The 27,508-nt window shown below is 40.4% G+C and overlaps 1 protein-coding gene across 2 annotated transcripts in view; it reads right to left on the reverse strand.

Moving 5' to 3' along the window:
- stk32c (serine/threonine kinase 32C) overlaps positions 1-27,508 on the reverse strand; it is a 99,028-nt gene that overhangs the window by 44,378 nt on the left and 27,142 nt on the right. The window contains exons 1-2 of one of the 2 annotated variants that reach the window (XM_026190060.2): positions 15,242-15,380; positions 11,991-12,046 (exon numbers count right to left, since the gene is read on the reverse strand). Coding sequence is in view for 1 of the 2 variants with exons in the window: in XM_026190058.2 (XP_026045843.1) it covers positions 11,991-12,046 (56 nt within the window). In the remaining variant the exon portion in view is untranslated. Of the gene's footprint in view, positions 1-11,990; positions 12,047-15,241; positions 15,381-27,508 lie in introns of those variants that run through there. The other variant, XM_026190058.2, reaches the window with a different exon arrangement.

Below are 27,508 nucleotides of genomic sequence, written 5' to 3' on the forward strand. Positions count from 1 at the left end.
ACAATTGAATCTAAAGCATGACTGAGGTTGTAAACCCTGGCACCAGTGCCCCCAGGCATTACAAGATGATTTATGGTGGCCATAAACTTTCTATAAAAGATGGACGTATCTTCAGGGTCTGAAAAGTGAAGCCAGTGCGGAATTACCTTAAACTTGGGCCAAGTCCTGTTGCAAAACGAGCTCCATGTTAAGACAGACCTCTGCTCTCTTGTTCTCAGACCTCAGAAAATGCTCTCTTGATGAGTTTATGGTCTCAGTCGCTATTTGGAGGTCATGATGTTCATTTTGTAAACTATCATCAATAAGGGTGATAAAGCAGATGCTTTATAAGACGCTAAATGCTTTCAGTTAGCATCATAAAATCTTACACGCTGCATTAAAGTATAAGAGTAAAAGTAATTCAGAGTGGTTGGCTCTCATATTGGCACTGGCGATGGTTTTATTATGTTTAAATATGCTTCATACGCCCAGACCCATGAATTCATATCAACTTAAGAGCTTGAACTAAAAACAAACTGTAGAAATTTTATTCTTGTTGTTTTATAGTTCACCATCTGTTGTAGATGACACCGCTAACCGCAAATGGGAGACAATCTCTCAAAACATATATTTTTACCATTTTATGGATTCTTTTATGCATTATACTGAACTGAATTTATAAAGAAGAGAGTGCTCATTAGGACAAACAGCAGAAAACTAAACTTGCTGGAAAGAACAATTTAAAAAGCAAAAGACACATTTAATAAGGGCTGAATTCTATTCAGTTTCAGGTCCTTGTACTGCACGTGCTGGCCCAATGCACTTCTATTAGTAGAGCAATGAAACTAATCTTTGTAACCCACAAATATACTGTATATTATTCAGATTGACTGATGGTTACTGGGAAAGTTATGGCCCTCCACAACAGTCCCAGTTGTGGAAGGTCACTAAGCCAACTCGTTTCTGCACAATATTCACTTCTATTTCTTTATAAGCTTAGTTTTGCAGCCCTTCACAACAGTCCTAGTTTCTCATGTGGCCATTTGGGAAAATTAATTGCCAACGGCTAGATCAAGAACCACGAATGACCTTTTAGTGTAGGATAGCAATAATAACATTATTAAACCCTAATAATAAGATACGAGGTCTTGAGACAGACTACCACTCTTTCACCTTTTTTTGTATCAACTAATATATTGATGAAATCAGTCCCTAAACATTTCAGAGGAGACTGACCTGCAGCCACTCTCTCTGTGATTTTGCAGGCTAAAACTCTGAGTTTATATCTCAGTATATAAATCCAAATCTGCCTTCTTCCACTCTAAATCTTTCATATGTAAAAAAAAAAAAAAGAAAGAAAAGAAAAAATACTGATCTAGCTCTGCACCCCAACCATCTGCCTCAGCCTCCGGCTCTTTTCTACCCAGGCCTCCCTCTGGTTAATCTCAGTGTTACGCACTCCTTGAACACATGCACTTATTAAATGCTTATTAGCTGAACATATCACTTGGTAACAAAAAAGCCCTTTCATGTCGCGCTTCAAAGCAGAGCGTCCCTGTTAAATCCCACTGATGGCTGTATGTTGTTTACCTTTCCGATCCACCTTCCTCCACCGCCTCGTCCTCTCCACTGTTCTGCTATAGTTAGCAGTCCTATCAATTGCTGTCAGAAGGCCTAAAGCTCCAGGGACTACAAGGCTTGCAGCGAGGAGAAAAAGGTTGGGTGTTAAATTTAGTGGGCTCAGTCAGGAAGCTGCAGATTTTGTGTTTTCTAGGTCAGGTAAGTGCCAAGTCGGCCAGAAGCCTCTAACTGAGGCACACGGGTGAAACATGGACAGAGAGGGAAACATGGACAAGAGGGCCACTGGTCCAGAGAGGGATGACGGGGGGGAAGAGAAGGAGGGCAGCCCGTGTCTTTTCTATTAAGTTCTCCAGAAATGTACTGTGCATTCTCCATTGCCTCAGGTTAACGTTCAGCTCATGCCTGTTGTTGGTAAGAATGATTTAGAAAGACGTGCCTAAGTAAAGGGTAACCCGGAAACGTGCAAATGCGCCCACTCCCTTGCACCAAACACGCTCCTCTCACCCACGTTTCATTCTGGTAAGAGTGCTTTGAGTGAGTCGAGAGAGGAAAACACAGTTTCAGGGTCGGATAAACATGTCATCCTGGGAGAAGAAAGAATAATTTGCACTTTCATTTGGTTCATTCCACTGGATGTCTCCTGCTCCACAGCGGCTGCTGTCAGCCTGCAGGAAATGAACGTGCTTACTGAGCTCGGCCATCCATTTGCTCAGCTGCGGGAAGACGGCAGGCATGACCATTAATACCGGACTTCTCTGAGGCTTAGCTGTGCAAAATGAAGCTATGTGATACAAGCAAAAAAAAAAAAGAAAAAGAAAAGAAAGAGGGATACATTTTCTTCTCTAGTATAAGAACAGTCTCAAGTACAGATATAAATACATATAAATGATGGCACTTGCAGCACAAGCACACCTGCATAACAACACATTATTCTAGCAGACTGAGAGCGCTTCGCTCTCCAAAGGAAATGATTTGCTTTAGGCATCATTTACAAAACTCTACAGAAATGTATTAACTTTTCAACATGCAGTGCTATCTTCAAAAGCCCTATTTGTCTGACTAACACCTCAAAAGTTCAGTTCATCGTTTAAGGGCACGTTCTGCATATCTGACTAGCTCGAGTCAGTGAACTTTTGGCGCTGTGGCTACAGTGACAGTAGATAAAGGATGTACATGACCAGTCAACCAGTTGGTTTCACTACTTTTTTTCAGTCCCATTTATCATTTAGGAATAAACCAACATATTGGTTGAATGTTGGTATCGGTCACAACTGGCTGTGTTGAATGATATCTTCATATCAACATATAAGATGGAATTGACTGCAAGTGACTGATATTTATCAAGTGTGTCACTTTTAAATTTTAAAAAATCTGATGAACAAAGATGAAAATAACAATGCAGATTAGGCTGAGCCTATCGTCCATCGTTTGTACAAGGACGATTTATTTATTTCTTTGCCCATGAGTAAGTTTGCTAATAACGATGGAGCTAATAGAAGCAGTCAACAGAAAAAATAATAATAATAGGAGCGCTGTTTTAACAGCAGCCTTTTTCATCTGCGAGCAAATGCACCCAGCTCACAGTGCGCCCAAATGTAGCGCTTCATTTACTCAAACTCACAACAGAAAGAAAAAAAGGCAGTAGCCTATGTTCAGAAAAAAGCATTTGTACATGGACAGATAAAATGCTCATGCAAGATAGTCGTGCTCGCACTATACGTCTGCATAAGCGGCACACCACTTTGGTTACGTTCTTAGGTTTCATCCGGTTTAAACATGCTCCTTTAAACCTCTTTCATCCGGTTTAAAGCCAAAGAAATCCCGAACTGGCAACTTTATTTTTGTTTTTGCAAGTAGTTCGTCCATGTTTGGACTTCTTCTGTGTTGTAAATGCATGAATCAGTCCGCCCATCAAAAGGTCTTGTTGATTATTGGACTGACGATTGTCAGTTGGAATATTTTTACATATCGCCCAACCCTAATACATGCCCTATTTTACTAATGTACAGACCAGCTAACTGTTGGTTCTAAGATGTTCTGAAGCGCTGACAGACAGCAGCCGCTGCCTCTTTGCGACAGGAAATTGCAAACAAGCAAATCAGTGTGGTTCTATAGTGATTTAATGTAGAAAGATTAAGGTACTGTTGACTGCCAAACTAAATCTTTCAGTTCTCGTCATGAGCCATATCCATGGGACTGCTATGACAGAATAAATTTAACAAAGAAATGAAAGCACAAGATTTTACAGAAACACAGACAAAAGCTGTGGATGCATTTAATCTGGATTTGTCACATTAAAGTGAAACACCGGTTGTCCTCTCAGAAACGAGAGAGGAAAAAATAAAAGAGGATCTGTGCTGAATGCACTAAACTAAGAAACACTTTACATACACAATGATAAACTAATACAAAAATTGTAAAGACACACTTGCCTGTCTGTGCTTTCCTCTAGTTTATATAAAACAGACGTTTGAAGCCGTTCGTGTATGAAGGCGAGGAAATGTAAGGACCACATAATGAGGATTACATGCATCAAAGAAGGTAATGGAGACCAAAGATGCACAAAAAGGGCCTGAAGGCTCATCTCCACTATAGGTTTACTGAAGCTGTTTGAGGTGTAGCTGAGTGCTCCATTAAGAGTGGAAATATCTCATACATATTCATCAACATGATATAACTCGCAGTTTGCCATCTGCTATCTTGTTATATATCACAAAAACAAGAAACATACACTTTATATAAAACATGGACGTAGCCATCGTGATGTCATCCACTGTTAAGTCCCCTTATAAGCCTGAAGCTTGGCCATACCCTGAATAGCTGTCCTTCCTGGCTTTTCTAATGATGACCTTTAGTTACAAAATGTACTTCATAATTTATTCATCATGACCTGAAACTAGTGACTGAGCCCATAAACTCATCGGGAAAATGTGGACAGGGCAAGAGAGCTGAAGGCAGTTTCCAAAAGACTTCTCTAGTGCTTTGCAACCAGAGAAGTTTCCCTCTGCTGGGAGTTTAAAATAAATAAACACAGGCACTTCGCCTTTGGCTTAAATTTTCATTCTCGGCGGCTACGTCCGTACGAACATATTTGGTGGAGTTCACACTTGACATTTTGGCCATGTCAGTTTGGAGCTGATGCCACTGTTCAGGAAATTTAAATATCAATTAAGCCAGCAGTCACTATCCGCTCTTTAAGTGACTTTCGGGTCCAAACTACTCTGCGTTTATTAAGGCCGTTGTGTTTTTAACATTTTTTAATGCTTTGTATCTTGCTGTATTTAATCTGAACAAGCCCCTAAAAAGAAGTCAGTGATCACTGTTGGCCTTTCTCTGTTTTTATTACCGCTGTTCAATGTTAAACTTAATTGTTACACCTGATAAAGCAGCCACACCGATCACTTGATTAAAGATGAAAGAATTTAGACAGCTTTTAACGCTCAGTGATGCCACAGTGTTCGTTTGACTTTGGGATCTGAAGCGAAGTTTGGACCCTGAAACGACCAATGATGTCAGACTTAAAGACCAGATTAAGTTTGGGCAAGCCCGTAACTGAAAAACAAACAAAAAAAGAAAAGAAAAAAAAAGGTGCTTTTCAATGCTTTTCCACTCACACCACTGCCAAAAATAATGGATTAATCCTGAAAAGTCAATAAAGGAATGCTTTTGTTATTATGAAAGTAATACCAACAATAATCCAGCAAAGGAGAATTTGGACTTTTATTAAAAGTGAGTCTGTAAGATGTAAAACTGATCGCTGTTTTCACTGAGAATGTGCGATATACCTAGTTTGCTACCTTTGTTAACTACAGGTATTTGACATCATCATAATCCTGACTGGTCACAGCTCCAGTCCTCTCTCTAGCTGAGGTGTCCTTCTCTGGGCAAAAGTAACTTAGTTCCACATTCATTCCCTTGTGAGACCGACCGCTGACTGACCCGTCAGTATTACAGCTTTCACAAAGGCATTGATTGATTGATTTGTGTTGGTAAGCCCTGCCTACGTTAACTGGCAGGCTTTCTGCTCTTACTACAGCACATAAGCAGTATGCAAACATCATGCTGGCAGACTTGTTATTTCATTCTTATCTCCAAGCTGACAAAGACAAATAGCCTTTAGGATGATGACTAACCACTACATTTGACAAATGGGACACAGCATCAGCTAATGCAGCTGCAGTTACTGTGCTGCCAACTTCCCCCCAAAAATAAAGAGCAGTACAGAGTTACTCTGTTACACTAAACTCTGTGGCAAACAACTCAACAGTTTTGCAATGACGACACAAAGTATCAGTTCATATCTCATCAGGTACTGGTAGTTTGGAATAAGCAGTTAGTCAACTCTAAATATGGAAAGTTTTAAATCAATTTCAGATCACTTTGTTCTGGTAAATGTGGTTGAGCGCATCCAAAGACTAAGAAAATCAACCCCTATAACTCCTTTAACTACAAAGTCAGCTTCACACCCTTCTTTTGGATGGTTTTGTTACTTAATTTTGTCATACTGAAGGCACTCACACCTAAAATTTCAATTTATAGTATCTTCAAAGGTTGCAAAGACATAAATATCTTAAAGACTCTTATCTTTCCTAAGGTCCAGCCTGAGGGCACGGCATCGCTGATCAAAGGACACAAAGTTTGCAGGCAGACGGAAAAACTTATCTGACCTTTTAATGTCAAATGAGAATTATTTGATCGCAGATTCTTATCAGTTTTAATCAGAAAATGTAACCTTATCTGAAGAAAAACGCTGGCTACTGTCACAGTTTTGAAATCCATTCTCCATGCTTCTGCACAGATATCAAAAAAATGTGGAGGTGGAACAAAGCTCTCTCTCCTGTTTGTAGAAGGTACATAATGATGCTGTACATGAGAATACTGATACTTGTGTTATTCTCTGGGGAAGAGTGGTTGGAATGATAATGAAGACAACCAAGAATTTAACCCTATTATTAGTAGAAATGCAGCAATACCCAGAATACCCTGATGATTAATACGTCTATGTACGAAGGCACACTTTGGCAAAGTTGGGCGGTGATGAAATAAGATTCAGGCTCCAGCGGAGAATTTAGAGGTCATGACAGCTTTCTGGCTCGCAGCAATGCTGCCATTCTCATTTTCTACCCTATAAGTTATATTTTGTTGGCAGGAATGTTAATATTAACGCCTCCAAATGGCCTATTTTTTCTTTTTTGGATTTCACAATCTGCTGGTCCATTTCTTGTAGATAAAAAAAATATGGTTGAAATCATACCGTTGAAATAAATAAACCAGGGAATATCAAGCTCTCTGCGTGGTATGTTAAAGCAGCTATTCCAACCATATGGCCCCGTCTTCTTCTTCTTTATGTTGCTGTGCAGTGTAGGTTTACTCGGTGAAACCTATAGAGGTGTTGTGTAATGGAAGAGCGCGCATTTCTAGGCTAATTGGTTGCCGAGGGCTATGCTGTGGCTGAGCTGCAAGATGAACTCTGCAAAACCAACTTTCATCTAAGTAAAGATGAGAGTTGGTTTTGAGAGGTGCAAAGAAGGGAGGGATGAGAAGTAAAAAGCAGCTACTGTCAGTCTTTAGAGACAGGAGGACTGATTGGCCGTCTGGGAGCCCAACGGAGGTTTAAAAATACAGAAAAAAGTTGAAAACGTTGAAGGCTTGATCACCTCCTGACCTTTCCATAGATATGATGAGTGCCACAGCCTCTTGCGGTGTCAGTTTCCCTCATCTCCATCTCGTTTTTACTCCCACTCATTTCCAGCAGCTGTCTCTGTTCGTCTGCCTTCCCATTTCCATCCTAATGAGGCTTTATTCCCACTGAAGCATCTGCACGGCACAGGGAAAGAAGACGCAGGAACCGCCGGCTGAGTTCATCCACAGCTTCTGACCTTCCCTGTCTCTCTCCATCCACCTCTGTTCTATCTGTTTAGATGTTTACCTGTCCATGTGACTGTTGACATTAGGAAGCTGTCACTAAACTGCTGTCACTGCCAATGACTGTCATGTCCCCCTCGAGTGTTAGCCCCCCTCCAGAGCTCTAAAGCACAGGCTTTAATAAGCCCAGCAAGAGAAATGCCAGCTTCCTATGCAGCCTGAGCTGAGAACATTGGAGTGACAAAGAAGAGGGGGGCGAAAGTCTGATGCACACAGGGAAAAGTTAGAGAGGAAAAGAGAGAGCAGGAAATTATTCTTACTCTTAGGACTCATATGGCCCAACAGGCCTAGCCGTCATGATACAGATGAGCTACATCCTCCTGGAAAGCAGCTACCATTACAGTCTCCCCCATCTGCTGGAAGGCAGATGCTTCAAAACAGAGTGAGAAGTAAAGAGAGACGGCAGGAACTCAAACAAAATTAACGCCATATTTTATCTTTAATAATCCTATATATTTATATATCTATACTTTACCAAAACAGCTTGTTTTTGTGTTTTTTTAAAACTACCATCTCTCTTAAACCAACTTGAATTGAATAGTGAGCACAGCCACTAGGCATTATGTAACAAAAAGCCAGGGATGGGAGGGAGGGAGACGGTACCTGCACTGACGTTTAAAAAGAAGGAATAGGAGGAGGAGGGGGGGTGGAGGTGGTGGAGCACTCCAATAGGGGGGAAACAGAGCTTTCAGTAAAGCTCAGTCCAAAGCACTTTCCTAATGATTTCCCTGTAACATTAGTCCTCGAAGTCCCCGTCACAGCAGACTACTGTGAACGGCACCAGACAGTTAATGAGACAAAAACAAGAAGCTCTTACAGCCAGGAGGCTGCTTCCAGATGAAGCTTGATTAACTTAATTGATTATCTGTGAATAAGTCTTGAGCCTCTCCTCAGTTCTTTATATTTTGCCTGTACTGAGCCAGATGATCTTCTTGAGCAACATTTCTTTAGACTTTCTGAAGGTTATTTAAAGTTTTTCTTTGGACATTGACTGCTTTTTCACCCATTTTCAGTCAAGTCCTTGTACTGATCACTTCCAGAGCAAAATTTTTGGTTTCCTTTTGAAAACCACTTACAAAGCACACAACTTAGCAAAGAACCAATTTTAAATTGTATTGTTAGTGATTTTGTTACTAGCACCCTGTCACAAAACACACCATTTCTTCCCATTTCTTTGGCCTGGACAAGTAGGGCACAGAAAAAAAAGAGGACAGGCCGAAAAATCTATGTACACCAGAGGAACAGTACTTGAAAGTTATAGCAAACACCTGACACAGGACCTGAAAGATGCACCTGGTCCTTCAGTTGATCCATCTAGTGTTCACCAAAGCCTCATCTCATGGTATCAGTGAAGGGTGGCTGTCAAGAAGCCATCATCAAGGAAGGGAAACAGGGAGAAAAGGCTGAGAGATGCCAAATTACACAAGAACTGGACTAAAATCAGTGGCAGCAGGTCAAAATTTGACATTTCTGGTTCAAATTGCTGGTAATATGTCTACAACCACCTGTAAAGCTCTGTACTGTACAGCTCTGTCATAGTTTGGGTCTGCATTTCAGCCAGGGTGTTGGGGATTTTGTCAGAATTGATGGAATTATGAACTCAGAAAAGTACCACCAGACTTTGATGCACCATGCAATACCATCTGGAAAGCGTCTGACTGGCAGCAGCTTACTAAACACAACAAAACACCATCATTCATGGACTGACCTGAGCCGTGTGGCATCATCTTGGCAGAGAATAGAACAAAAAGGCAGCTAATATCGAAAGAAGAGCTCTGAATGTCCTTAAAGAAGCCCCGAGAAGTATTCCTGAAGACTACTTAAAGGAATTCCAAAGAAAGGTGCCTAAGAGAGCTCAGGGTGTGCTGAAGATAAAGATGCTCATACCTAATATTGACTCTCAAGCTCATTATGTAAACTCTGTTTTTGCCTTTTATAGTGTATTTTCATGTACGTTTTCCAAATTTAAACTGATGCACCCATTTCCCATTACCCAGCAAGTTAAAAAGAAATAAGGTGTGGCTCAAACTTTTGCACAGTCCTATATTTCACACCTATAAAATGTTTTGGCTTCTGATAAACCTTTAAAAGCACTGACCTGCTACTCCAACTATCTAACTGTTTTAAACAACACGCACTTACCAGCAGTTGTGTTGCGTTTTTGTCAGGTTAGCGGCTCGGACCTAAAACAGCCCTACATTATCTCTAATTCAGTTCTGGACCCAAGCTTTTATTTGTACTCCTGTACTCAGGCACAAATTAGACTTTTCAGGTACAAACTGTAACACCCAAACCCATGCTGTCATTATGCCAGGATCAGCTTACATTTTCAGACTGCAGTTGTAGCAGCGGCTACGCTCGGAGAATTTTGATGCAGGATCTTTGGCTGCCAGCAGGCATGCCTCCCTGTGCATTTTTTTTTTTTTTTTTAAACTGGTGACTGAAGGTAAAGGTTTCACCGCGCATCTGTCAGTTGTCAATTAGGGCACTTTAAGTCCCAGAGTGCGATACGAGTCCTTGCGGTGCTTAGTCAGGGGCAGAGCACGTCTTCTGTAGTAAGAGTCAAAGTGGTGTCTGCACAAGCTTTTAAGCTAGATAACACAAGGAGGAGCTCTTATAAAACAAGAGTGAGACTGAGAGGCCTGCTGCAAGAAGATACACACCCAAGTGCTGGGCTTGTAAAGATGAAAAGTGAGCAGAGGAAAATGAGCGTTTCAGGAGAAGGACGCGGTTTCCTCTTTTTCCCCTCTGGCAGCCTCACAGCAGGAAGTTATGAGGTAGCCCCAACCTACCTCACATCTCCCCGCTGTGCAAGAACGAGCTCAGCAACACAAGCATTCTCTCTCTTTCTCGAGTGCATACGTGCACATCTACAGTGCTGCATGCCGATGAACCCATTTTCTTGGAGCACCTACACAAGCTGCAATATACAGATCATGTTTCACAGCGCTACAGCGAGAGGCAAACACCTCCCTCTGTTTGTGCTTCATTCTAGCTTCTCCCTTCTCTTCCCAACCACACACACCAACACCTTTCTCTTGTGAATTTTATTTTAATCCTTAACATAAAGACAACTATAAATTAGGATAACCAAACCTGTTTTACTACCTCCTACACCTCCCCCACTTAAGTGTGTTCAACAGGAAGCTAAAGGTTGGTGCTGTTAAAGTGTTCAAAAAAACAGCAGGAGCTCGGTGTGAGGCCACAGTGGGCCAAAAAACACACACAAGATGACCTCCAGCGAGGACAAAATGTATCTGGACGTCTCTGTGAGCATCTGTCTCACTGTGTAAATGTAGCACAGTGTCTGTGCGTGCATGGCTGGGGAGAGATGCAGCACAGCTGAAAGCCGGCGCTCAGACGAGGACCCGGTGCATCGTCCGTGTCTCATCTCAGCCAGTTTACTTACAAACTCTTTAAGTTTGAATTTTAAAGCCGACAATGTGAATGAAACTTATTTACATGTGGCGTTCATCTCAAAGAAACTAGAGTGAGTGTAAATTGTTATTCTAAAAAGATAATGCTTCCCGGCTTACTGCGGATCCACTTCAGTATCATAAGGGAAGTGACAGCAGCTCGAGGGAACAAAGCAATAAGTAAAAATTAACATAAATTCACATGGTAATGTATTCAGCATTGGGCAATGACTTACAGAGGGACATGTTTTTAGAGGGAAAAAGTGTTTTTGTAGAGAGCAAAGAATTTGCACAGGCGTGCACAGACACAAGTATAATGAACAAATATTAGCAGTGATATTTGGGATTTAAAATGAAGATAAACTATTCCAATCTCTGGAGCCCCAATTGTGTATCTCACACACACACGCCCGCCTGCCTGCACGACCGCCCGCCCGCCCGCGCGCGCGTGCGCACACACACACACACACACACACACACACACACACACACACACACACACACACACACACACACACACACAGTCCTGAATTCATTACTGAAGTCTCATCCAGACGTTCAATTGGTACACAAAGGAATTCTTCGGCAGGAGGCAAAAAAAAAAGGCCCACAAGTTAATCCAAAATGACTGTTTTATCAACAATGGCCACCAACGGTGATATTGGCACCTGTGACAAGGTTAAAAAGAACTGTGAGTAATTTAGTTTCACAAAATGCAGCGTGCACACACACACGCCAAGTTCTCCTCCTGCCTCTATTCAGCCCAACCGCGCGATGACAAATAGAGCCGCAGAATTGTGCTACTCTGTAATTAAATTGAGACGTGGGGTCAAAATTCCCAATAGATTGAGTGAGATGAAATATAAATTGGCTCTCCTCTGACTTTATAGAAATAATTACATAAGCTGCATTTATAACTGTTATTAAATGAGCAAAAAAAGGACGGCTCTGTTAAGCAGCATACGAGAACTAAAGTGTAATCCCAGCACATTTAGCTTAGTTTGCTCTGATTCTTTAGAGATGACGACTGTGGTGGGTAATTAAGGGCAAAGAATATACAAGTCGCATGAAAATTGGAGACCACATTACCTTTCCAAAGCTCCCCTTCCCGATGGCCCGCAGAATCTGGAAGTGGTCAAAGTTTACTGTGGAGAAAATGAGAAGCAGTTAGTGAGAACGTGTCAGTTTGAGTTGAGCTATAAAACAGGGAACGTGACATGTACGGCACTGTGCAAAAGTCTTGAGCCATCCCTCATTTCTTTATTTGCTTCCAGGGATCCAGACTTCCCTGTAATTTTTAAAGTGGTATTAAGGAATAGCTCTCCAGGCTTTTTAAAGTGTTTCTGATTTTTAATCCAGGGCTTGTATTTGACCAGTTTTTGTCTGTTAAGACCCTTCACACTAATCTATGAAACATTCAAACATAAACACACACCTAAATCACAGAAAGGACCAGAAAACTTAACAAAGAACCAATTTTAAATTGAATCTTTACACATTTACTTGCGGCCTATTGCAAAAAAGCAAAACCCCACATAATTTGTTCCCACTTCTTTAGTTGAAGAATGCAGTTAATAACACCGTTAACACAGACTGACCTGGCAAAATACAAAAAAAATGAGGGGGTGGTTCAAGACTTTTGCTCGGTACTGTATGAGAAATGGAAATCCAGACTCTATGTGCACTTCACAATGTATTGGTGCACTTTGGCAGTACTGTGAAGATTAAATGTTTTTTTCAAAGAATTAAAAAGTAGGAGCACAGTGGGAGAGAATAATGTGTGTGTTGGATAATGAAACATGTGAAAGATGGAAAAGTAGAAATAATGAATCACAACAGTCAAAATGTGAAAAAGCAAAAACATTTTCCCTGGAGGATCTGTGCAGTGACACACCGTCACAGTATCGACGATTAGCAAGCAAAACAAAACCCCAGAAATAACATTTGTTAAATGAAGACTTAGCTAAACTTTTTTAAACTTCACATCTGAATAACAAATAACACACGCAGCACATAGAAACAAATATCTAAAATGAGTTTGATCTAGATCGCAATAAAATTTGACACTCTTCCATAAGTTTTATGATCGACTTTTACAAGATCAAATTTGAGCAAGTAAAGACATTTCACATGAAGACCAGGAGAGTTGTATTTCAGAAAGACATCCAGCTCAGAGCGCTGACTCATTCATCTTAGGTTTTTTTTCCTATTTCAGTATGCATAGTAACACAGCCAGATGTTTTCATTCATTGCCACTGGAGCAGATGCATGCGTGTGTTCTGCAGACTGATTGAATCCTTCTGTACGCAGCTTAAAATGAGTCCTGAAGGACATGGTTGGATGAAGTGGTGAGGAAGAGTGTCATGTTTTTTCCTCTGTAATAAATAAACAAAATAATAAGCACAAATATATGCAATTTTAATTCCAAATTATCCATCATAGACCCCAGAAAAAGCATAAATAAAAAGAACACCCAATCCATGATATTAAAAAAGCCTTGATCATTAATAGCAAGTCTTTTTAATATTAACCAATATGAGTAAAGTTAGCTTAAAGGCAAAAAAGCCAAAACCCTTGTTTTTCAGGCAGAGGAGAAAAAGAGGGGCTCTGTGTAAGATAAAGAAGCATTTTTTTGAACTGTGAATTGTGCAAAGCTACTCTAGTAGAGTCCAAGAATAAGAATATCATGTTGGAAATGAAGATGAGGATGATCAAAACGCATTTCCTCCAACAAATAAATGCTATGGAGAGCAGAGCTGCTTCAACATTTAAAAAAAAAAAACAAAAACAAAAACAAAACAACGTCTTTGGCTGAGCACAAACACAAGCGCTCAGGAATCCGATTAACCAACAACAGACAACAGCCAAGATTTGTTTCAACAACTCAGAGTAAAGAGTAATTAGCCAACACTGTAACTGTTGGCCAGTAAAATCAACATTTGCTAACTTTCACATTCAGCAGCTCATTACGACACTTAAAATAAATCTAATTAAGACATTTAAATGTTGGTTGTATTTTCCTTCCCGATGCATGTGACAGGTTAAGACTTACATCTCCAAATGTAGTGGAACTGATTTGAACCAGAGGACTCAGCCACACTGTTACTATGTACTGCATAAACATGTTTACCGATGAAGGTAAACCAGATGCTGTCCTGACTGTGTGACTAAATTCTGTGCTTAAAGCATCAAACTAATTGAATATGATTAACTTGCTATGAGAGGTTTTAACTCCACGTGTGACTTTTTCTGGGTTCATAAACCATTTTCAGGGTCCATTTTCAAACTTGGCCAGCACAAAAAAGGATGCATATTTCACTTTGCATCACCTCAGTAAGACCATGTCAAAGGCCAAATTAATAAGTCTTCTCATCAGATCTTGATGCTTCTTTCTTGTGTGACACAAAAAATAGGAGGAGACAGATCTTGGCTTGTGTTGTTTTTTAAGTTGATTCATTCAAAACTAACTGTAAGATGCTTAACTACATTGCAGTCTGTGTTGCTGAAGTCCTAAATTATCACCTTTAAAGTGTTTGTGCTAATAACATCATGTACAGTAAGACAGGCACATAGAACAGCACTGACTGGGAGAAGCTTTGAACAGTTGACATACTCGGTTCAATTCAACATATAAGACTTGAATGCACAAGCATCTTTCAAAAACCTATTAAATCTATCATCTGTGATATTATTATATACAATTATAATGTATTGTTCATCTCCCTTAAACAAACAGGCAGCCTTAAGGTATGAAATATTCATTTGTCTACTGTTTCAGTGGCTGATAGTGTCCCACAGGCCTTAATGTGAGTTTGAGGCAATTATGTTTAAGTTGTTTAACGATAAACAGATTTTGAATGAAAGCGAGGGAACTTCGGTAGCATAAAAAAGTCTATATTCTTTGTGTCCATATGGATCAGCCATATTACCATTATTTCCCCGTAAGGTTGCCAAAAGCACCAAGTTAATACTTGAAAAAACTGCAGCAATACACAAAAATATAATCAATATTCTATTTATTCGGTGACAACGCCGCTTTTAGCCTTTAATCAGAAAGCCTTAAGTTGGCTAGTTAAGCATCGGGCTAACGTTTAAAGCGTTCACTTTGGGGAAGTAACTCGCAATACTGCTACTGCTGTGTAGTCTTGGTTAAATTCACAGCATATTACATAAATTACCCTGCAATAACTAACTGTTATAATAGCGGCACCGTATTGCATCACACTGAGTACATTTCAATCATTTATCCCGGAGTTTGCTAGCTAGCAAAATAATAAAAACAATTCCAAAATTAGCATGTGTAACGTACACACTCGAGAAAATTATTTACTAGCACTTACGCAAACTCCCCCATTGTGAAAACGTACAAATCCATCTTGCAGACTCCTTGTATTTTTCGTTTTCCAGCAAACACTCATTAAAACGGCAACACCGGACACGTTAGTGCACTCACCCCCGACTGTTCGGGGAGGGAGGGGGTCACACATTGAAGAGACAACGTGCAGAGCTACAAGGCAGCCCAGGCAGAGAAATGTTGGTTTTAGACTTCTGTATCTGATAAGAAAACTATTCAAAATCAGATAGTGATTTATGGTGAATGAAATACGGTTACAGTTTCACGAAGTTTTAAGCACCAAATCCAAGATTCTTCATTACTTTATACAGAAAAGCTGGACATGGTATGCAGAAAAAACAACAACAACAACAAAACAAATACAAATAAACGAAAAAAAGTTTTGTAACTGTCAGTTTCCTTTTAAAATTCTTAGTGTGAACAACATTACACAAACAACCACGTGTGTCCTGCGATCACCAAGCATTTAGAAAATCTATTAGAGGATAATAAAGTGTTTTCATATTCTTGACCAAGCAGAAAAACATATTTTAGCATATAAATTAGCACTCTCTTCTCAACAAGTCCTTCAACATGCTGATGTTAAAAATATAATAAAAGGCATCTATCAAATTGTTAAAAGTACTAATTACAGTGTATTTTAATTGTTTCTAGTACTTTAATTCAAGCGTATCACTGCATTGAGAAATGGGTGGTTATCTGTTGGATAATGGGATTAAGCAGTGTTTTTGTTGACGTTCATAAAAGATAAAATATGTAAAACAATTAATAATGAACGATGTTTAAACACTTTACGAAAGAGAAAAAAATATCCAGCTGTAACTATAGCATGGATCAGCTCAGTAGTTGAGATCACAGCTCACTGCGAGGAAAGTCTTTATGCTGGTACACAAATGAGCCTCGAAACTGCAACTAAACTGTCACTGCGAGGCAGAGCTGTGGTGGTAATAAGGACAATGAAACCTCTGCACAAGCATTTTCCTGACAGGAACAGATCCATTATTACTATTAATATAAGATTATTTCATGTATCACAGATTATCATCACATATTATTGTTACTTCCTACATCCACCTATGAAAGTACTAAAGAAGAAGCTGAAGGCTCCAAGATAAGCTCTTTGTCTATAGAAAGGATGTAGCCCTGAATTTATGAGACAGGTAAAGATACCAAAATACAAAAACAGATACAAAAAACTGCACGAAAATGTAAATGTAACATATATATAAAAATTTTATTTTTTTAAAAAAATAACAAAGTAAATAAACATAGATTTATAAAAATATGTACAAAAAACAAAATATGTAGCCAAAATGCCAAAACCACAGAACAAAAGAGAAATACGCACTTTTCTAAACACTGTACACTGCCAGGTTTCCTGTTCAAGGTTAACCCTGCACGTGCAGACTCCAGCTGTGGTAATGTGGGTGGATGAAGATGGTCACTGATGGACCTCCACCCCTGCCTTCTGGTCATCTGTGTTACTGATTAAGACTTACCTCTGCTCTTCGCATGTGCATGTGTGTGTGCGCATGTGTAACAGCAGGCGTGATGCCAACTCATGCAGCTTCTCCTTATAAGTCACTCAGCACCCTCTCCGTGTAGACAAAGAGCAATAATGGGAGAAAAAAGACACAGACTGGGCTCCTCCAGGCAGACCCATTGCTAACCAGCCTCTGAGTGCTGAATGAGAAGGCAGGCCCCCGCCTTGCCAGGTGATTTCAAAGACAAGGGTGTGTTTTCTGTAGTTTGTCTGGGAGACAGTCTGATACGCTCCCTCTGTACATAGCTAATCCCCTCATATGGCACGGCTCAGACTGCACCTCAGGTCCAAAACACAGAGGCACTGTAGCATGAATGTAGCTCTGTGCAATATTAAAAAGGATAAAGAAAATGAAATAAAAATTTAATCTAGCGCAGTGTTTTCATAGATTCACCAGGTCTTTCTCCCAGCGAGAGCGATGATTCAGCTTCTCATCTGGGTCCTGTGCCAGTGTAGCATATATTAGCAGATGGATAAACAGGTTTGGAAATCCCTTTCCCGTACTAAGGTTTGTGACATCAGAAGTGAGGAGGCTGTCTGGCAATTTTTGTGCCTTTACCAAAGTGACGTTCCAATATTCACACCTGCTCCAGGCCTGCAGAGGCGACAAAGTAAGTTGTGCTTGAACTTTTCTTTCGAGGTCTCTTCTTTGATTCTCAAACTTTTTCCTCCACACACTTTCACGTGGCAACATAATGAGTGGCTTCCAGGAGAGACTCGCCCTTTCAAACATGATTCATCAATAATGTTTAGCCAGAATTGAAGCATCTCAATACACAGCATGTCTGTGCTCTGGCACTCCTTGAGTCAAAAGATCTAACAGCTCCAACCAGATGTTTTGGCTGTGCTCCAGTTGTTGTTGTTTGTTGGGTAAAAACTGGTTACTCAAAGTTCATTATGAGTTTGTTTTGCTTTGTAGTTTTAATTGGCATGTTTATCTCTGTTTACTTCATACAGCTTAATAATAGTATGTAGGTTGAACGCCACAACTGGTTGTCTTAAGGTTGACTTAAAACAAAGAATAGAAACCAAACTGTGAATGTTGGGAGTTAAATTAACTTTAAGGTGATTGGCTGATGACCAAAGCACATCATAGTTTGGAACCATTTGCATGTGTATATGTTAGTATGACTGTATGGTTGATTTGAAAATGTAAAGTTATTTTTAACGTGTGGCTTTTATTCAAACTCTGAAGTACTTTGTAACTCTGCATTTGGATTTGCTCTACAAATAAGGGTCCATCAAGTTATGAATGCATCAGCACATCCATGATTCCTATATCACCTTCCAAAGGTGCTCTATTAGACTGAGATCTGCTGACGACAGTGGCCATTAGAGTATACTGAACTCACTGTCGTGTTTAAGAAAACAGTTTAAGATGATCTAAGATTTGTGACACGGCACGCTGTTCTGCTGGAATCAGCCATGAGAGGAGAGGTACACCGTTCTCATGAAGAGATGGACATGTTCAGCATGTTAATACTAGTATTATTGCTACTTGGTTGGTACTAAGGGGCCCAAAATGTGCCATGAAAATACCCCCCACACAGTGACACCACCACCGCTAGTCTGCACAGCTGACATAAGGCAGGATGGATCCATCCTTTCATGCTATTTATGCCAAATTGTGACCCAACCATCTGCATGTCAGAGCAGAAATCGAGACTCACCAGACCAGGCAACATTTTTCCAAACTTCTCATGTCAAATTCTGAGAACTGTAGCTTCAGTTTCCTGTTCTTAGCTGACTGGCGTGCATGGTGTGGTCTTCTGCTGCTGTAACGCATCTGCTTCAAGGTTCAACATGTTGTGCAAGATGCTCTTCTGCATTCTTTGGTTGTAACAAATGGTTGTAAGAGCTACGGTTGCCTTCCTATCTGCCATTTTTCTCTGATCTTTGACATCAATAAGGCAGTTTTCCCAAGAGAACTGCCGTTCACTGGATATTTTCTCTTTTTGTCACCGAAAAGTCAACAGATCAGCAGTTTCTGAAATAGTCAGCGCAGCATCAACAGCTATGCCACCTTTCTCCCCTATTCTGATGCTTGGTTTAAACTTCATCATGTCCACATGCCTAAATACACCAAGTCGCTCCCATGTGATTGGCTGATTAGATATTTGTCTTAACAAGCAGCTCCGTACATGTATCTAACAAAGTGGCTGGTAAATTTACCTTGTGTTATGGCTCCACACTAGTAAACTTGGTCTTCTTTCCAATTTAACATCAGTCAAAAAACATGAAGGGTTATGAAAAGATTAAATCAACTGTGAACTTCTCCTCACAGGGTTCATGCTTTCACCGAAGACTAGAGTAAACGCTGAATCTGCCTCCAATAAAAGGAGGCCAACCTTCACACGGCACTGAGACACGCTGCTGGCGTGATGTGTCAGATGCTATTCACAAATGAAACCTAACAAATATTCATTCAGCATCTTAAATGATTTTACGCAGTTCACCATGACACAATCAAAATCATCCACCTCCACTGTTTTTCTTTTTAAGTTTGTTTTTTAGTAACCATCGATCTATGTACCCAGTATCACAGCACTTCCTCGAAGTATGAGTCACTGGGTAATGGGAAACGAAACAAAAGTCCCCCCTCCTCCTCCTTTTATCCAGCCTGGTGAAAGGAGCTGCTCTTTAGATAAAGGGGTAAAGGACTACAGGCCTTGTTCCATGCTGAGGGGGTAATTATTGTGGACATAGCCGTTCCTGTAACCATCCCTTCATGCACAAGGCTGAGAGAAAAGAATTGTAGAAGCTATATAGGTCACTGAGGCTTTAAATCCCAACATATAGTGGACCACCACTACGCTGGCTAAGGTAAAGTGCCAGCAGTTCAGTCAATAAATGGCTATAGTATAAATATCCACGCTAACATACAGTGGGGCAAAAAAGTATTTAGTCAGCCACCGATTGTGCAAGTTCCCCACCTAAAATGATGACAGAGGTCAGTAATTTGCACCAGAGGTACACTTCAACTGTGAGAGACAGAATGTGAAAAAAAAAATCCATGAATCCACATGGTAGGATTTGTAAAGAATTTATTCGTAAATCAGGGTGGAAAATAAGTATTTGGTCACCTCAAACAAGGAAAATCTCTGGCTCTCACAGACCTGTAACGTCTTCTGTAAGAAGCTTTTCTGTCCCCCACTCGTTACCTGTATGAATGGCACCTGTGTGAACTCATCATCTGTATAAAAGACACCTGTCCACAGCCTCAAACAGTCAGACTCCAAACTCCGCCATGGCCAAGACCAAAGAGCTTTCGAAGGACACCAGGAAAAGTATTGTAGACCTGCACCAGACTGGGAAGAGTGAATCTACAATAGGCAAGCAGCTTGGTGTGAAAAAATCAACTGTGGGAGCAATCATCAGAAAATGGAAGACATACAAGACCACTGATAATCTCCCTCAATCTGGGGCTCCACGCAAGATCTCATCCCGTGGGGTCAAAATGATCATGAGAACGGTGAGCAAAGATCCCAGAACCACACGGGGGGACCTGGTGAATGACCTGCAGAGAGCTGGGACCAAAGTAACAAAGGTCACCATCAGTAACACACTACAACGGCAGGGAATCAAATCCCGCAGTGCCAGACGTGTTCCGCTGCTGAAGCCAGTGCATGTCCAGGCCCGTCTGAAGTTTGCCAGAGAGCACATGGATGATACAGCAGAGGATTGGGAGAATGTCATGTGGTCAGATGAAACCAAAGTAGAACTTTTTGGTATAAACTCAACTCGTCGTGTTTGGAGGAAGAAGAATACTGAGTTGCATCCCAAGAACACCATACCTACTGTGAAGCATGGGGGTGGAAACATCATGCTATGGGGCTGTTTTTCTGCCAAGGGGACAGGACGACTGATCCGTGTTAAGGACAGAATGAATGGGGCCATGTATCGTGAGATTTTGAGCCAAAACCTCCTTCCATCAGTGAGAACTTTGAAGATGAAACGAGGCTGGGTCTTCCAACATGACAATGATCCAAAACACACCGCCCGGGCAACAAAGGAGTGGCTCCGTAAGAAGCATTTGAAAGTCCTGGAGTGGCCTAGCCAGTCTCCAGACCTCAACCCCATAGAAAATCTGTGGCGGGAGTTGAAAGTCCTTGTTGCTCGGCGACAGCCCCAAAACATCACTGCTCTCGAGAAGATCTGCATGGAGGAATGGGCCAAAATACCAGCTACTGTGTGTGCAAACCTGGTAAAGACCTATAGTAAACGTTTGACCTCTGTTATTGCCAACAAAGGTTATGTTACAAAGTATTGAGTTGTATTTTTGTTATTGACCAAATACTTATTTTCCACCCTGATTTACCAATAAATTCTTTACAAATCCTACCATGTGGATTCATGGATTTTTTTTTCACATTCTGTCTCTCACAGTTGAAGTGTACCTCTGGTGCAAATTACTGACCTCTGTCATCATTTTAGGTGGGGGAACTTGCACAATCGGTGGCTGACTAAATACTTTTTTGCCCCACTGTACATCAGGGAGCTTTTTATTTACTTGTGAAATGTAATCAAATTCTGTGTAACCAACTATTCTAATGTGATTTTAATGAAAGTACTTTCGTACTACTCACAGTGAGTGTCCTGCACTTTTGTATGCACTCTTCAAGTGTTTGATTTCTACACAGCTCCCTCAGCGGGTGTTGAAGCAGATGATTAAAGGACAGAGGACATCCATTCATTAAACAAACAAGGGAACTCTTCACAGTACATCCACACGACACAAGAAAGGCTTCAATTACCTTCATCTACTCTATGATGACGCTTGGGAAAATTATCTTAAAATCGATAGAAGACTGCTGGTTGTATTTTCAATTTGTGCCACGTCACAAGTGGTACTCCAGAGAAACAAGCAAGATGATGGTGAATGAGGCTGGTTTCTTTTTTCTTTTTTTTAAAGTATCTGCAGCAAACAGCATGCTGCCTCTATCTACCGCACTCGGTTTTCACTGGACGCTGCACAAAAGACAACGGTCTTAGTGAATGTTAGTGAATGGACTTACTATGGAGGTAATGGGAGAATGACAACATCTATTCCTCCTATGGGGGCTGTAAGCTCCTGAAACACAAGGATAATATGCTGAGCAGGCTCCACAGGGGTCCTCGATGGGGGGATTGGCTCCTGTGGAGGTGTTGATGTTGGCATAGAACCCATGTCAGGTGACAGAGAAAGTGAGAGTGTGTGGATGTGTGTGTGGTCATATATACTACCATGCAAATCTTTGGGATAGTTTTCCATCTCTCATGGAAAGTCATACTTTTATTAATGACATGAAACGTGACTAGAAAAATCAACATCAAGAATTTCATTAGGTTTTTCTGCAAAAATTTCACTTTATATTCTGTAGTGCTTATACTTTGATCATTTCAGCTGCTCCCTTGTCACAAGGAAGTCACCACAGCAGACAGCGCCACATGTTTGATTTGGCAAAGTTTTATTTTGTACTGCTTGCACATGTTTTAATTCAACGCCTGTTTTGCATGAACTGATTAGGAATTGGAGCCATTTTCATACAAAGTCCAGAATTTTCAGATGGGATGTCAGTTTCACGGGAAGGTGAGGCCTCCGGCATCGTCATTTCCAAACAAATTAAGCAGGTAAATGTAGTTGCTCGGCAAACTCTTAAAAACTCTCAAGTGTTTCCTAAATTATTAACCTGATACATTTCAAAAAAGAAAGAAAGCACTGCCAATGAAAGAGAAGCTACCCATGAAAAGAAAGGCTAGATTAATCTAAAAGCCTGGAAAAAAATATTATTTGAACAGATGAAACCAAGAAAAACTTGTACTACAATTGAGGGATGAGTCTGGAGGAGGGAAAACAGATCATGATCTGTCAAAGACGGTGGATGAAATGCTATGGCATGAGCACATATGGCTGCCAGTCTTAGTTTATCACTAGTGTTTTTTGATGATGTGGCTGCTGATAGAAGTAGCAGGATGAAGGGTTTGCGTGTACAAAAATGGCTGTAATTCTCTAAACAGTTAATGTAGCACTTTTGTTAAATCCCTGGAGTTAAAGCTGAAAGCCTGCACGTCAATCACATCCTAATTGTTTGATCTCAAATTCACTGTCGGTACGTACGGAGGCAAAATACCAAAAACGCGTCACTGTCCAAATACTTATGGACCTAACTGCATCTATGACAGAAAATAAGAAGCAGCATTATAGAAGCACTTTAAGATGCAGATTTTGAGTTTAATGTCACAGTTAAACCCAGCTTCCACCACCTGTTAGCGGTGCACCTAATATAACTCTAAACTCTGCTAATGGATGTTTTTGGCAAATGCACCCTGACTCTTATGCTTTAATGCATCTAAGCTTGAAGCAGACATTTTCTAACGCCGTTTTCTTTGCTTGTTTTCATCTTAGCCCGAGCTGTGAAAGTGCTCCATCACCTCAAGCTATATAAGGAGAAAATGAATATGATTTCAGCCTCCAGAACCAGAGCTGCTCCATATAGCTCATCTCAGTCCACAAACACCATCTAATCGTCCGTCAGCGTGTCTTTGCCTTTCCGTCACTACTGATGACATTCAGAGAAACGCTGTATCGCTTACTACTCTGCAATACGGAGCGTGGATCTGTTCTCGCACCTTTGTTGCTCCGGAGCAACTTCAAAACAAAAATGAACAAAAATAAAATCCAATAACCTTGATGGTAGTAGCTCGGGGAGCTCATGAAAAACTCCACTTGTTTCTATGATGGTTGCACTCAATAGAATCAACTGTAACACAGAGGATGATTAAAGCAAAAACAGGGAAGGTGAAAAAGGTGAAAACGAGGAGGGCACCTTCCTGACCATGATGAAAAATACATTATGCAATTCGATCATTAACCTTGCTAATAACACACCAGGAGATAATGAGTTAGAGAGACAACTTTCAAAGCCATTTTCTTTAACTAGGGTTTTATTAAAGGAAAATCCAAAGCAAACTGAAGCTCAGTTAAATGCATAGTTTGTATTTAACACAGGAGAGGAGGAGGAATATGCTGAGGCATGCAAACATTTCAGTAATATATAAGAGCTAATATGACTTTAATGTGCAGCACAAAGGTTTTATAGTCATATTTGGACATTAATTATAAACCCTGAGATAATGTAATCTTCACAGAGGTTCATTATTCTTTATTTATTATTTTATTATATACTTTATTTATTCACCATCACAGCTGCTGCTCCCTGCATGAAAGAAAGAAAGAAAAAAAAGTTGTTGAGAGAAGGAGTGGTGGCAATCGATCCAGAGTGATGAATTATGAGTTCCACTCATATGTAAGTAACCACAGATAAGAGAGGTTTGACAGAATCAAGTATAAACAGATGCTGGGGGCTGTTTATCACGAGGGACGCAAGTTTGCGTTATTTATGAAATATCGTCTACTTGAGAAACATTAGCTGGGCTGGTTTACGGCGTCGTAGTTTCATCCTGGCATAGAAGTGTATTTAAAATGTTAAGAATGGGAAGACCTCCCATACTTTAGTCAAAAATTCCTTTTGTTTCATGTCTGTAATTATGAAAATGTTGAAGAAATGATTATCTCCTCTAACCTTACACCCCAAGCTTTCTTCTGAGAAGCACTATTAGATAGTGGAGAGAATAACTAAACACCAGTTAGGCTCAAGGTACAACCACTGAGAGGACTGTTAGGGTTTGTGTGTCCCATCATTTGTGTCTTGGATGGTGTTCAATATAACCCCAGTAGCCCCAAAAAGTTGAGACTCTGGTAAAAATGTAAATAAAAGTTGAACGCAATGAATTGTGAAGGTAGAACATAGAAGACCTATCAAATGTTTAAACTGAGACAATGTATCATTTTAACAAAACAATGAGGTCATTCTAGGCTAAAGAGAAGAGGGACCATCCAGTTTGTTATCAGCACTCAGTTCAAAAGCCTACATCTCGGTTGGTGTGGACATGCCTATTAATGCCTAAGGAACTGACAGCTTGCACCATCAGTGCTGAACAATATCTACAGGTTTTAGAGCAACAGGTCAGGGAAGGCCCTAACTTTTTGGTTTGTTTTTTTTTGTTAGTGCCATCAAATCATTTTTTTTTTCTTAAATTGCTAGATTTTGTCTGCTTAAAGATTTCACGTGTTTTTTAGGTTTCATTGTGAATTTGTAACTCTCATAGTGCATTTTACAAAGCATCAGAACTTTTCTGGAATTGAAGTTGTAAATTTTTACTTTTTAAAAGACTGTTCAGACCTTTTCCCCCTGCTTCGTACAGGGAATAAATGTTTTTTAAAAAGAAAGAAAAAAAACATTGGTATCAACTTTGGTCAAAATGGGTATTTTAAAAATCTGTATCAGTATCCACTACAATTTCACAACTACTGCATTCCTTGAGTAGATACAGTACATTCATCTGCACATATAAACACGAGATCTCATCTTCTACTATGAGGCCTCAGATTTCACCACGACTTCCCCAAAGAGGATATACCAAAGTGGAGGAGAATTATCACATAATCAATAAACTGGACTGTGATACTGTTCGACTATCATGGATCCAGCTGGGGTAGAACTGTGAAGGAGGCGAAGCACTACACTAATGGGGATGCAACATAATATTGCTGATATCAGTAAAACTTGAATATATGAACACCAATGAAGGAAGATCTCAGGGATTTACAATGGTCAGAGTGATCGCCAACAGCCTGGCGATCAAGCTTTTCAGAACGTTTGCCCATTAATTCATCGAATCGCTGCTATCAAATATTATCAGATTCAAATTTAATTGAATTAGCCTTACTATAGTTTCACGATAAAACTGTGGAGAAGACTATCCAACTCTAGACTCGTCTATGTACCGCCACTTAATGCAAAGATGCTGAGCTGGTAATACTAGATCTCACTAAGAGTCAGTCATTTAGAATCTGTATCAGGAGGCATCATTCCCTTTCTAAACTACTACTTATTAGTTATTTAGGACAACTAGGGTTGGGGTCGGAGTTGGGTAGTTGCCTGTTTTTGTGGGCGTTTTGTTGCCAATTGTTGCTCACAAACTCTTAGGATTGGGAATGTTGTTCATTAAAAGCCTTTTAAACATCCCACATTACATAGTGTTGAGGAATGCTCTCACCAGGATTTAATACCAATTTCTCATTTAGGATACCATTGTGTTTGTAATCAAGCAGGAAACCTCATAGAGGTGATTCACGTTGTGATAAATGACTGCCCAGTTTGCGTGCCGATGTACCAGACATGCTCTCTGTTTAATAATGCAATACACCGATGAAAAGTTTGCAGTTGCCCCTGGGTTCGTGCAAACACATAAATCAAAATGGGAAAATGAGTTGTGAAATATCTGTAATAATGAACAAATATCAAGGTACGGCCGAGTCCCTTTTAGGATGTAAAGCAGCTCGCTGCAGAAAGTGAACCCTGAAATGTTAATGCAGAGCGCATTTAGAGTACGACCCAGCCATCAAATCACACTGAGTGAATGCACGCTGTGTGGACGAGCCCATTGGAGTGGGATCAAAAAACCTCCTAGCATCGATCCCTTCCTGTTACGTCTTTTGAGAATATGCTTCTGCTCCTAATCCAATCCTATGCTGTCTGCTCTGTGCTATGTTATCAGTGCATGTACAAGCCATTTCTCAGCGCTTTGCAGACAGGTTTCCATTTGCATAGACAGTGCACAGAACCAATATGCCAGGTTTATTGCATCTGCAGCACGCACTGTTGGATGATGAGGGCTACGTGCTTTGTGCGACTTGTCATTGTGGTAGAAGAATCAGAGTGTGAGTGCATGTGACTCTTCGCTGTGCATGTGACACTACACAGCGCAACCAAGTAAGACCTGCTTGCTTCACAGCAGCTTCTTCTCCCACATGATTACTGAATATTTTATGGCAGTAGTAAGCCATATTTCACGGTCTGTAGTAGTAGAAGCTGCTGCTGGGACAACCCTACACTCTTTGATATTGAGCATCAAATTGAATGGAATTGAGAGGCCACAGGAGAAGACTGTACTACACAATTTCAGCACATTTTGAATCCAGGATTTCTCGAGCGATCTTGATCTTCCACTGATTTTCTTTGATCTTTATTGATGGATGGGACTCTTTTGAACAGCAGAGGAAAAGCTGCATGTTGTGAAAGGGCGATCGTTAAAGTTTGCTGCGCGATTCATTTCAAGGAGTTCCAGTTATTAGACCGTGCTCAAAAGACGCCTTTGCACAACTTGAAGCGTATTTGGTAGTCTGTGAGAAATATGGGTCACAGATACATTACTTGTTTATACAGATGAGACTACCGCCTCTGAAAGGAGCTCCTTAAAGCTCGGTGTTTTCCTGTTTACTTAGGAGACTTGTATGCAGCAAAAGTTTACTCTAAAACTACTGACACAAAAAGCAAGTGATCGCCTCCTTCAATTTCAAACTGACACGACAGGGAAGTGCATCCGCAGCCTGCTGAAGGCCACATTTGATGAATCTGTTTACTTAAATCACTATCATCACTGAGCAGCCATCATCATCATTTTCTCCTTGTACACTGGAGTGCTAATACAGCCTAATTGGAGGCTCTCTAAACAGAGCACCTTATGAATATTCACAAGCACAAAGGAGCTCATTGTCTTTACAGGCATGACAATTTTAGCCATGGGTCTCAACTGATAATTGGACAAGGATATGGAGGTACATGCAGAGGGCGTGTCCGTGCAACCATGCACTTAATGCCCGCGTTT

Source organism: Astatotilapia calliptera, chromosome 13 (assembly GCF_964374335.1).
Source record: "Astatotilapia calliptera chromosome 13, fAstCal68.1, whole genome shotgun sequence".
Lineage (NCBI taxonomy): Eukaryota > Metazoa > Chordata > Actinopteri > Cichliformes > Cichlidae > Astatotilapia > Astatotilapia calliptera.